The sequence below is a fragment of the Myotis davidii genome, unplaced genomic scaffold (genome assembly GCF_000327345.1).
Source record: "Myotis davidii unplaced genomic scaffold, ASM32734v1 scaffold120, whole genome shotgun sequence".
Lineage (NCBI taxonomy): Eukaryota > Metazoa > Chordata > Mammalia > Chiroptera > Vespertilionidae > Myotis > Myotis davidii.
In genome coordinates, this window is record NW_006294778.1 from 2,424,650 (window position 1) to 2,437,128 (window position 12,479).

At 36.5% G+C, this 12,479-nt stretch overlaps 1 protein-coding gene across 1 annotated transcript in view; it reads right to left on the reverse strand.

The window, feature by feature from the left end:
* The window catches only part of POLR3B (polymerase (RNA) III (DNA directed) polypeptide B), a 103,890-nt gene that overhangs the window by 48,458 nt on the left and 42,953 nt on the right, over nt 1-12,479 (reverse strand). The window contains exons 13-18 of the mRNA XM_006769338.2: nt 10,047-10,208; nt 6,615-6,815; nt 4,640-4,802; nt 3,394-3,547; nt 1,561-1,635; nt 409-507 (exon numbers count right to left, since the gene is read on the reverse strand). Of these exons, the coding sequence (XP_006769401.1) occupies nt 409-507; nt 1,561-1,635; nt 3,394-3,547; nt 4,640-4,802; nt 6,615-6,815; nt 10,047-10,208 (854 nt within the window). The remainder of the gene's footprint in view (nt 1-408; nt 508-1,560; nt 1,636-3,393; nt 3,548-4,639; nt 4,803-6,614; nt 6,816-10,046; nt 10,209-12,479) is intronic.

Here is a 12,479-nt window from a genome sequence, read left to right on the forward strand (position 1 = left end):
TTTAGAGGCATCTTAACTGCATACTATGTAGGGAATTCCTGCATTGATAATAAGAATCCAAATGTCCACTGATAAAATCCTCCCCAGGAGAGATAAATACATCTTGCACATATCCTGATTCATTAGTTCAATTTTTTTAGTAATTAAATATTAAAATCATAGCAGCAATTCCTTTTAAAATATAAATACTAAGTGTAAAATGCTTAGGAAAGATAATTAAGTCTAAAAATGACTTGTTTGCAGTTTTGTTATATTCTTACATTGAGATAAATGATGGATTATCGTTTATTATAAAACAGTATACTTCTAGCAAAGGATACAATAGAAAAACTGAAGATGAAATGGAACGAGAAGGTAGTTTCTATAAGCAGATAGGTTTTACTTATGGTTGTTACGGATCCTACTTACTTATTAATTGTATGCTCATAGAGTGCGATGTTACAATCATTTTCTTCATTCACATCTAGATATTCCACGAGACTCTCATGTAAGAAATCTTCAAAATTCCTGGGAAAATATTGGTGAAGCATACATTACTGAAAAGCATTTAATTACAATATTATATATGTAATAATGGAAGATCTGGCTTTCATTTACCCAAAGCACCCTTCTCTCCCAGAGAGTATCAGAACAATGGGATACTTGAACATGCTATTCTTGGGTCATACAATGATCACAAATCACTGATCAGTAAAACATCTGTGATTCTTGTCAATCTGGTCCACAATCTAAAAATATCTTTGATGACTTTAGAAACTCCATATGATGAGAGCCCCACAGTGTCTATATCAACATATTAATGAAAGTCTGTCTTTTACTACAAACACTTAATAGTACACTAATTTACACTAAGAATCTGGAATTCTCATGATCTAAGTTGATAAATATTTTACAATATCCAAGCAAGTTCACATAGTGAAAAATGGATTTTTAATAGGCTAATATATTTAGTGAGGAGGAATAAAAGGATTAAAAGTGAAAATATACTATTCTTAAAAGCTCAGATAGCCCTTGCCGGTTTGGCTCAGTGGATAAAGCGTCAGCCTGCGGACTCAAGGGTCCCAGGTTTGATTCGGGTCAAGGGCATGTGCCTTGGTTGCTGGCACATCCCCAGTGGGGGGTGTGCAGGAGGCAGCTGATCGATGTTTCTCTCTCATCAATGTTTCTAACTCTCTATCCCTCTCCCTTCCTCTCTGTAAAACAGCAATAAAATATATTTAAAAACTAAAAACAAAACAAAAACAACTCAATAAAATAATGTTACTGTTGCCCTGACTGGTTTGGCTCAATGGATAGAGCATCGGCCTTCGGACTGAAGGGTCCCAGGTTTGATTCGGGTCAAGGGCATGTGCCTTGGTTGCTGGCACATCCCCAGTGGGGGGTGTGCAGGAGGCAGCTGATCGATGTTTCTCTCTCATCAATGTTTCTAACTCTCTATCCCTCTCCCTTCCTCTCTGTAAAAAAAAATCAATAAAATATATTTTTTAAAAAATAATGTTACTGTTGATTATATCATGTGAATACTAAAGAGACTCAGAAGTTTTGCTTTTGGCCACTTACCTGTACCCCTGAGCCAGCTCTTCCATATGCTTATTCGTGACTGCAGGCTTTTGTTTCTTAACTATTATGTAGGGTCTGGAATGAAAAAAAATAAATTCATAGTAGTTCAACAGAAAAATTAAGTCAGCAAAAAGTTTACTATAGGGAAATGTGGGAATCTGTAAATATAAGCAAACTTATTTCTGCACTGCTTGAGGACACCAGGTAATTTCTACATGTGAATGCACAGAGTTTCCTTTTCTCTCTCTCACATGCACAGTACTTTTCCAAGTATCTTAGGAAATACTTGGTTCTGAGTGAAACAGCAATTCAAAAATGATACTCAATGAAGTCTAAAAAGGATATAAATCCTTTAGTGTCACATTTTACACTGTGTAAATGCATCATACTAAAAGCATCTCCTATTTCATACTGGAAATACGCCATCTTCCACCCAAGAAGTTAGCAGGCAGAGAAGAGCTGTCACTGAGGTTTACCATGGCATTTTGTAGTGAGGGCCTGACGAATATCAGCTGTTTAGCGTGATTTGCTTTAGGGTAAACATCACTGGGCTACAGAGCAGGCTACCGAAAGCTACACATGACCAAAAAGAGTGTGCAGAGAATAGTTTTTTTACTTTGTAATTTTAGCGGCATACTGGGTAATAAGGTAGAGGGAGCTTTGGGTCTACATGTTCTGGTAGATTAAACTGTAACTGTCAGTGTTGATTTGCCTCTGAGCGCTTCCCCACCACGAGGAAACACTGACACAAAGGATGGCATGCGGCACTGAAACGTCAAGGGCTGTTCTTATTTGGATAAGCAGCTCTTACAGAGGAGCAAGTCACCAGCAGACACTTGTGCCCCGTACCCTAAATCCAAATGACTATTGGAGGACTAATGAGCACTTTTAAATAGTTACGAGGAGCTGTACAATTACAAGTTGCTGAAAAATGAACTGGGTGAACTTTTTGTGGAAATAATCTTCAAGGGCTGCAGTTTAGTTCAGGTTAAGGAACCCAGAAGTGATGACAGAGCAGTAGGAGGGTGAAGTTCACATTTAGCTACCTCAGTTACCTTTTACTTTTACTCAGTATATTCTGATTCTTCCTGCCAAATCTATGATACGCCATTATAAAATTACTTCTAAAAAAAATTCATTTTCTTTTAGACTATGCCATATTATTTTAGATGTAAGGAAAGAGGAAAATCCTAAAGGAGTAAGCTAGAAAATGCCATTGCTTTCTCCCCCGCCCCCCCTCAAATGGACCAGGTCAGCCACAAATAAGCACTCAATACGTGTGCCTGGCACCCTACATGCACTAACCACAATCCATGATTTTTATTCTTGCCATTCCTTAGCTTTTCTCCTTCCCTCCAAGTAACACAATCCTACTCATCCTTCAAAACTCAGTTTATAGTGAGTGTTGGAGTCAAATAAACTCCAAATACTTTCCAGTAAAAAGCAAACTCTATCAGTATCTAGCTTTGGGTAAGTTACTTAGTTTCACAAAACCCACTTCATTTGTTAAGTGAAAATAATAATCAAACCATAAAGGGTTGAAGGTAAAGCCTTATATATAAAACATCTATTAAAATAATAAATAATAGTTATCATGTACTACTAGCATAGTTGGTTGTTATTAGTAATTACTTTTGCTTTTGCCAGCAGGCTGAGCTCTCTGACGGCAGAGACTCATTAGTCTTTGAATCTTCAGTACCCAGGATGCATATTCATAACTGAATGAAATTTATCTTAACAATGAAAGAAGTTAAAGCAGATTAAAAAATAAAAAAGTCTATTTCTTTCCAAAGTAAACATAAATTCTTAAAAACTCTTTTTAGCAACTTATACCTGCACAACCTTCCTCCATCAGAAGAAATATAGACACATCGATCTGTAAGATTTGTTGAGATGGAAACAAATTCATTGATGTATCCTGCTCTTCGCATCAGTCGAAACGTATTCACTAGCTTCTTATGGTCTCGAATGACACCCAGGATGTTACCTAAGCAGAAAGAAGAACATTTAAGACAGAAATAAAAAAGAAATCTAAGAGAATTTAAAATATACACCCAATAAAAATGATAAGCAGCACTGAGTAGTCACTTGAAAATATTGTTAACACCTCTAGCCAGTCTCTAAGGCTGTAGGGAAGCAACAGAGTGGAGTGGTTAAGGGCAGCCTGAGGGACCTGAGTTTAGCGTGAGCCCTACCAGATGCTAGAAGGGTAGCCCAGGAAAAATTAGTCTCATTTTCCTCATCTGTCAGCACCATGCTGGAGGCACAAACTTGGATTCAGACCCCCTGGGTTTGAACACTGGCTCTACCATTTCCAAAGAGCCGATGTGATAGCTTGAGGATTCAGAGAGATATGGGCAGAAAGTGAAGAGTAATAGCTCACTCAGTGTTGGCCACTGGGATACACTAAATGAGGCAGTGAGTTAATGGACATTTTCCTACTCAGCAGCCCATGCAGTAAAGGACTGAATCCTCCCAGGGTGGGAGGAAGAGGATTGTCAGAGTTAAGTGGTCAGGATGAGCACATGGAACACAATGATGAGGGGACAGGTAACCAAAGCGCCAAATCTCAAGTAGAAAGGGCACATTTGCTAATGAGTTTCAAAGGACTCCGAAGGGGGTTACCAGGGGTAGGTGAAAGAAACGACTAGAGCATGAATGGAAGGAAAGGAACACTTTTGCCACAAGCTGTTAACAATCGATTATCAAGCGACTGAATATAAGTCAACTCACTGTTGGGGCTGATCTGTTTATTTTTGCAGAATGCCACACATATTTAACTTCAACTTAAAGATATCATGTTGAGGCTTATTCCACTGTGCATATGCTGATAGGTGCAAAAGTACAGAAAGCAGCCAGTCTTTGCCATGTTACCCTCTAGCTCTGATAGCTGTATCCTTGCAGAACCTGGATGATCCAGCCAATGGAATAACGATTTCTGTTACCATTTCATACCTTTAAATTAACATCAACCCGGGCCCAGGATAAAAGTATATTTGTGTTTTAAATACATGAGTAATAATGGTTTCCCTTCCCCCACAGACTGTTTATGATCAACATGTCTCCATAGTATGCTCACCATTGAGGAAGACGAGAAACACATTTGGGTAAGAGAGCTCTTCTCCACATAATAAATTCACATCTTCTACTCCCAGGTTACTGGCTAATCTAACAATGGGTCCATCTTCCATGTCAGTCGTGATGTGCGTCATAAGGGCCAAGTTTTTTACCAAACCACATGCCTAAAGAACAAAAGATAGTCATTTCTAAGAATGAGCACCAGTGATACAAAGTACAGTTTGTGTCCAAAAATAGTTCGACTTTTTGCTGATAGAACGTAAAGCAGTGCAACCTTGGAGGGGACAGGTTGGCAATTTATACAAAAGCCTTAAAAAAGTACATACCCTTTAACCAGAGGAATGTATCTTAAGGTCACAAGAAAGGGTATACACATAGATTCAGTCACAGAATTGCTTAGCACTGTACTATTTGAAAGTGCAAATAATGAGAGCATCATAAACACCACCATCCCCAAAAGAAAATGATTCCATAAATTGTTATTCCCAGACAATAGAACATCATAGTCATTAAGATGCATTATATAAAAACACTGATAAATATGGACACAAAATTTCTGGCCTGAAATGAGAGATAGTCTATAAAATAATTAGCCAGTACTCTATAAAGCTTCTTGGTCATAAAAGGCAAAGAAAGACTGAAGAACTGCTCCAGATTAAGAGACTAAGAGGACATGACAACGGAAAGCAATGTATAATCGTGGATCAGAAAAGAGACATTAGTGGGACAACTGACAAATCTGAATAAGATCTACATGATATTGTACCGTTAGCAATGGTACCTTCACGAGGTTGACAACTATGCTATCGTTATTTAAGATGCTCACATTTGGGGAATTTAGGTGAAAGATTATGAAAATTCTTTTATTTTATAACTATTTGCATGTCTAAAATTATTTCAAAATAAAAAGAAAATAAAAATTTTTTAACTTCTATACAACCAAAATCTAAGACAAAAACGTAAGTAAATATATAATATAGCAAACAGACATGTAAAGATTGCATTTTCAATTATTAAAAACCATCTGCTGTAGTGATGCACAAAATAGGTATCTCATCGGGATCAGTGAAGCAACCTTTAGGAAATTTAGAGTTTCAAAGCTCAAGATGTTTTTTTATGCAAATTTAACAAGCTACATAATTTTAGTGTAAATTTCATATGGTTTAAGAAAAATTAGAATTTCTGAAAATTATACCCCCACATCAACTATTTTTCATCACTCCCAAGTCATAATAAATTCCTACACTTGGAAACTTACATCTTTTATTTGTTATAATTACCTCATTTAATCATTCAGCATATTTATGAGGCCTTTACTCTGAACAAGGTTCTGTGCTAGGAGCTTGGCATATATCAATGAACCCAACAAGGTTCCTTCCTTCCGAAGTTTACAATTTAGAACGAATACAATCAAGTGAAACCAACAATGGTTAACATGAAGAAGAAAGGGTCATGACACAGGAAGCAGTGAGTGCTATGGAAATACTTATTGAAACTTGTTGGTTTAATTTTAGGTAATTGCTTGTGTATCCGACATAACTGAATTGAAATCCACTTTAGGTCTTGGGCTGTGTGCTCCCAGTTGACTGCAATTGCAACTATGATGTTCGCTAAGGACACCTAAAGAAAATAAGGAGAAGCTTAAAAGAGCTCCTCGTAAGTAAAAGTAATGGGTCTCTCAATTTTCCTTCACATTCTTGTCTCCTCTCCATTGCATGGTTGGATTCATGGGTTAACTAAACAAGCCAAAAAATTTGGTCCATGTTTCTATTTAGATGAGATACTGAATCAAATGCTTCTGTAGGTACTGATTCTGGAATGATACTGATGTTATCCTGCCAAGCTGCATTAATACTTCTCAGCCCGATAAGTGGCTGACCCAAAAAAGGATATGGCCTGGGGAAATGGAGCAGAACCAGAATACCACCAACAGGTATTAACTCTGACACAGCACAGAGACCCCTCAGGTACCTTACCTCTCCTTCAGGAGTGTCTGAAGGACAGAGCATTCCCCACTGGGATGGTTGGAGTGATCGAGGACCACTCACTTTTCTTGTTTTTTCAAACTGGGAAGAGATTCTTGTCATCATGCCCAGTGCGGATATATATGACAAGCGAGACAACACTTGAGTCACACCTTGACGGTCCATTTTAAATCTCTTTAGAGACCAATTTCCCTGTAGAGAGAAGATGCAGAACCCCTGATTATTAATAAATTGCCGAATACTTCCCAGTTACTCTGAGAAGTTCATTGTAGGACCTATATGTTTACAAAATTATATTCAGCAATCAAAATGTCACAATTAAAATAAAAATTAGCCAGGTCACTTGCTGGGGTTTTCTAGGAATTTAATGAATATTACCTATAAATCATTGCAGAATGCTTTAATGGATCAACCTTATCACATCAAAGCAGTTATTTTCTGAAGAACTAATTATATCCCAAACAAGTCAATTCAACTAGAGATTTCCACTCGAAGCAATAAGCTAAGAGAACAGTAGCAATTTCTACACATGTTGGAATGTGCCATTATTTAAATGTCTTCCAAAATTAGTCTTAGAGAAAAATACAGCAACAGAAAAATGACTCTAACAGCAGTTATCAGGGATAATGAAGAAACTATAGGCTTCTTAATTAAGGCTAAAACCTTCATATATATTCATATTAAGAAATAGTCTATCTCCTCTGTGGCTATCATGTCAATCTTAAAATAGATCCATATGAAATAAATCTTGAATATTAAACTTATTTTATCTTTTATGTGTTAAATATATTATATTAAATATACTACTTAATAGTTATATTAACTGCACATATTAAATATTCTCAATGATAATTTAAAGATTAAGGTTAGAAACTGTTAACTTTTAAAGTCATTGATAACATGAATTAATGGTAGAAAATAGTATGCATAAAAAAGCAAAATAAGCCCTAGCTGGTTTGGCTCAGTGGATAGAGCATCAGCCTGAGACTGAAGGGTCCCAAGTTCGATTCCAGTCAAGGGCACATGCCTGGGTTGTGGGTGTACAGAAAGCAGCCAATCAATGATTCTCTCTCATCATTGATGTTTCTATCTCTCTCTCCCTCTCCCTTCCTCTCTGAAATCAATAAAAATATGTATTTTTTAAAAAGCAAAATAAAATAATTCAATGATCTTTGATTCAAAAGAAAAAAAATTACATCTGCCAAACAGTGGTTCTTCATTTTTCTTTTGAAAATCTGATCAAATCTATGACTGTTTTCTTGAGAAAAATACACATAGATCATGAACACAAAATTTTTCATTCAGTTTCCGAGGAGGACTCATGAATCCTGTGTTAAAACCCCTCACAGAAAAATTGCTAGGGTTTCAGAAGCAGATGAGGTGGTTTGTTTGAATTAAAATATGTGACTTTAGTGTGCTCCATCACAAATTAAAATTTAATCATTATTACTGTGAAAGTCTATCACTTCAAGAACTTAAGTTTTTAATAACATGGAAAAGAACTAAATTCTAAGAAACTATTGTTACAAAGCAAAGAAATAAAGCAAATACATTTATCACATAAGTTAACTTCTTTACTGTTTTTCCTGTTAACTCCTTTTATGCTCTGAATGAGTATGAACTTCATGAACTGACTTATGCCCAGAGAGTAAGAGTGAGGTAAATAAATATTCTGCACAGAACTGAAATAAGGCAGCCGCTGCTGGCAAAAGGGAAGTAGATGGGGAGTGAAGCCAAGATGTTCAGCAAGAGAATTTGGTCTAGTATTCTGCAGGAATACTACAGATACTGCAGTATTACAAAAGGGAGAGAGAGAAACAGACAGGGTCTAAAATCGCTCTTCTGAGAACATTTATTTGTTGAAAATATTCTATTAACAGCAACACTGACTATCTTCTGGTTGTCTACAAGTTGGGGTACATCTGCAACAAGGTCTGTTACTGACTTTTCTAATAAGCAGTCTTCTCGGGGAGATAATGCAGTATTACTTAAAGGCGAAAGAGCTACTTAGATCAGCTATTATGACCTGAAAATCATGGGAAAGCAAGGAAACGTAATCCTAACAGAAATGTGTTTAAATGGTTTCTGGAGGCTTCTCTTCAAATATCAGGGGATCTACTTTCAGGCAAATTTGGGCCACAAGAGCTACATGTGCCCAAACAGATGCAAAGGCCTGGCTCTTCTCAGGTTTAGAGGTAGCTGTCAATGCAAGGGCTGCTCACATAGACTGCAAATTTCTAAAGTCAAAGACTGCAAATCTGCCACCAATTCTTTCATTAAGGGACTCAATGTGTAACATTATACTAATCTTTTGTTGAGGCAAAATCCCATCCATAAAACTAATTTTATGTCTGGCACACAAAAACGTAAACCAGACTTTATCAGATAGACCTATAGTTGTTACACTTTAGGAAAGGGAGCAAGAACCTATCTGATAACCCTTTATGAACAGCCAGAGGCTCTGAAACACAGCAGCTGCAGAGGCCTGAATTTATCTCTATGTGAGGAAGAACTGATAGCCCTTTGAGGAATATAGACCTACAATGAAATGAAACATTTTGTACTGTTATGGACAAAAGCTGTCATTAATAAACCTATGTGTAATATGCTCATTTTATTACAGAAAAAAATGGGGAAACGTATACATGAAAAGAACGACTATTAACGGTGAAACAAAGAATGTACCTATTTTCTTATTGCCTCATATAATACAAACTATAATTTGGTAATAAAAGTCATATAGCAATAAAAATTCCTACTGATAACATTTAAACTGTAGACTATATTTCAAAGTAGACAATTTGTGATTTATAAACATCCTTTTACATATATACCAGAGGCCCAGTGCATGGATTCCTGCACTGGTGGGGTCCCTCAGCCTGACCTGCGGGGATTGGGCCGAAACCAGCTCTCTGACATCCCCTGAGGGGTCCCGGATTGCAAGAGGGTGGTTCTCAGGCGATGCACCCGGAATCGGGCTCCCTCCTTTCTGGTTCCAGGTGCGTCACCTGAGAAACACATCTACCAAGTCACTGCAGTTCGGCAGCTCCTGCGATCATCTGCCCCCGGGTGGTCATTGTGCATCATAGCTACCAGTCAGACGGTTGGTCGGTTAGGCATATATATATATTTATTTTCCACGTAGATTCTTAAAGTACTTTAAATTTTCATTCTACTGAATAGATTTAAAAAAAACTCTAGGGACTGTCTAGCCTGCAGGCTATATAAAGCTCGAGAAATCATTTGGTCTGGCCCTGCCAAGGCATTAGGGGTGAGTTAATTAAATGTCTGACCAAATACTTACTGCAGGCTCATTTTTAAGTTGGTAATTTTGTGTGGTCTGCGAATGATGTTATAAATATCCAAATGGCTCTTGGAAGAAAAAAGGCTCCCCACCCCTGAAATGAATGACTGAAGACTTACAGTAGAAATGGCATTCACCATGCCATTGGTAATCTGGTCTTGACGCATGTGTTTGACTACATCAAACTGGGCTGCTCTTTGCTTAGGAATCACCTGGTCTGCAATCTTCTTCATTTCAGAATTAAATTTTTTGAACAAATCTTCAAAAAGAAGAGATAAAAGCTAAAAAAAAAAAAAGTATATGGTGAACTTTCAAAATGCATTACTAGATTGTTTAATACCCTTTAGGTTCTTATTAAACTGTTAAAAACACAAAATGAAGAAACTGCTTCAAACTGAAAAAAATATATTTTAAAGTTCAACTTGACAAAGATGAACCTTTTTTAAAAATATGTATTTTAATTGATTTCACAGAGGAAAGGAGAGGGAGAGAGAGAGATAGAGATAGAAACATCAATGATGAGAGAGAATAATTGATCGACTGCTTCCTGCATGCCCCACATTGGGATCAAGCCCACAACCTGGGCATGTGCCCTGACTGAGAATGGGAACCATGAGCGTCTGGTTCATAGGTCAAGACACTCAACCACTGAGCCACGCCAGCTGGATGGCGGTATAATTTTTTAAAGTTGTATCATAGGCACATTTTTAAGTATTTACAGAACATGATTTGATATCTGAGATATTAAAATTATTTGATACCCTAAAGATTCCACCAAAAAACTACTGGAACTGATAAGTAAATTCAATAATGTAGCAGGATACAAGATAAATATCCAGAAATCGGTTGCACTGTTATACAACGATAATGAACTATCAGAAAGGGAAGTTAAGAAAACAATCCCATTTACAATTGCATAAAAAAATAAAAACACACCTAGAAATAAATTTAACCAAGGAGGTAAAAAACCTATATTTAGAAAATTATAAGACACTGAAAAAAGAAATTGAAGAAGATACAAATAAATGAAAGCACTTACCATGTTCACTGATAGAAAGAATATTATTAAAATGTCCATACTACCCAAAACAATCTATAGATTCAACACAATTCTTATCAAAATACCAATGGTATATTTCACAGAACTACAACAAACAATCTAAGAATTTATATAGAACCACCAAAGATCCTGAATAGCCAGAGCAATCTTGAAGAAAGAAGAATAAAGTTGGAGGACAGCATGCTACCTGATATCAAACTATACTACAAGACCACAGTAATCAAAAAAGCATGGCACTGGCATAAAAACAGGCATATAGATGAATGGAACAGAGTAGAGAGCCCAGAAAAAAAAACACTCAAGCTTAAATGGCCAATTAATATTTGACAAAGGAGGCTAGGACATACAATAGGGTAAAGACAGTCTATTCAATAAATGGTGGTGGGAAAATTTAACAGATTATGTACAAAAAAATAAAACTAGACCACCTTCTTATACCATATACAAGAATAAACTCAAAATGGATTAAAGACTTAAATGTTAAACTCAATACCATAAAAATCTTAGAAGAAAACATAGGCAGTAAAATCTCGAACATTTTTCTTAGTAATATTTTTTCTGAAATATCTTCTTGAGCAAGGGAAACAAAAGAAAAAATAAACAAATGGGACTACATCAATCTACAAAGTTTTTACACAGCAAAAGAAGCCATCAACAAAATGAAAAGACAACCAACTGATTGGGAGGACATTAACCCCTTCCCTGGCAGAAACGTGTATACACTTTTTCAAAAACCTGCTACATACGTACCATTCTAAATAATTTCATCTAGAAACTTTCTGAGGAAATACTATTCTTAGCCACAAAAATGGGAAGAAAAAATAATTACAAACTGTTTTCATAACCAGCATCAAAAATACTATATAGAACCAAAATAAAAAAATTAGTCTGAAAAAGAAACGTTTTTAACAAAAAAATTGTTGGGGAAGGGGTTAATATATGTGATAAGGAGTTAGTATCTAAAATTTAAAGAACTCATACAACTCAACACCAAAAAGCCAAACAATAAATTGAAAAAAGGGCAGAGGACCTGAATAGACACTTTTCCAAAGAGGACACACAGATGGCTAATAGACATGAACAGATGCTCAATAACACTAATCATCAGAGAAATGCGAATTAAATCCACAATGAGCTATCACCTCACACTTGTCAGAATGGCTATCATCAATGAATTAACAAAGCCTGGCCATGGTGGTTCAGTGACTGAGTATTGACCTATGAACCACGAGGTCACAGTTCGATTCCAGTCAGGGCACATGTCCAGGTTGTGGGCTCGATCCCCAGTAGGGGTTATGCAGGAGGCAGCTAATCAATGATCTCTCTCATCATTGATGTTTCTAAGCTCTCCCTCTACCTTCTTCTCTGAAATCAATAAAAAAATAATTTTAAAAGAAGAAAACCTAAATGGATGGATTTGTGACTAAAAAGCAGACAGAATGAAGACAATCATGGGATTCCCATATCAAGAGATGACTTCAGGGTTCAGTGC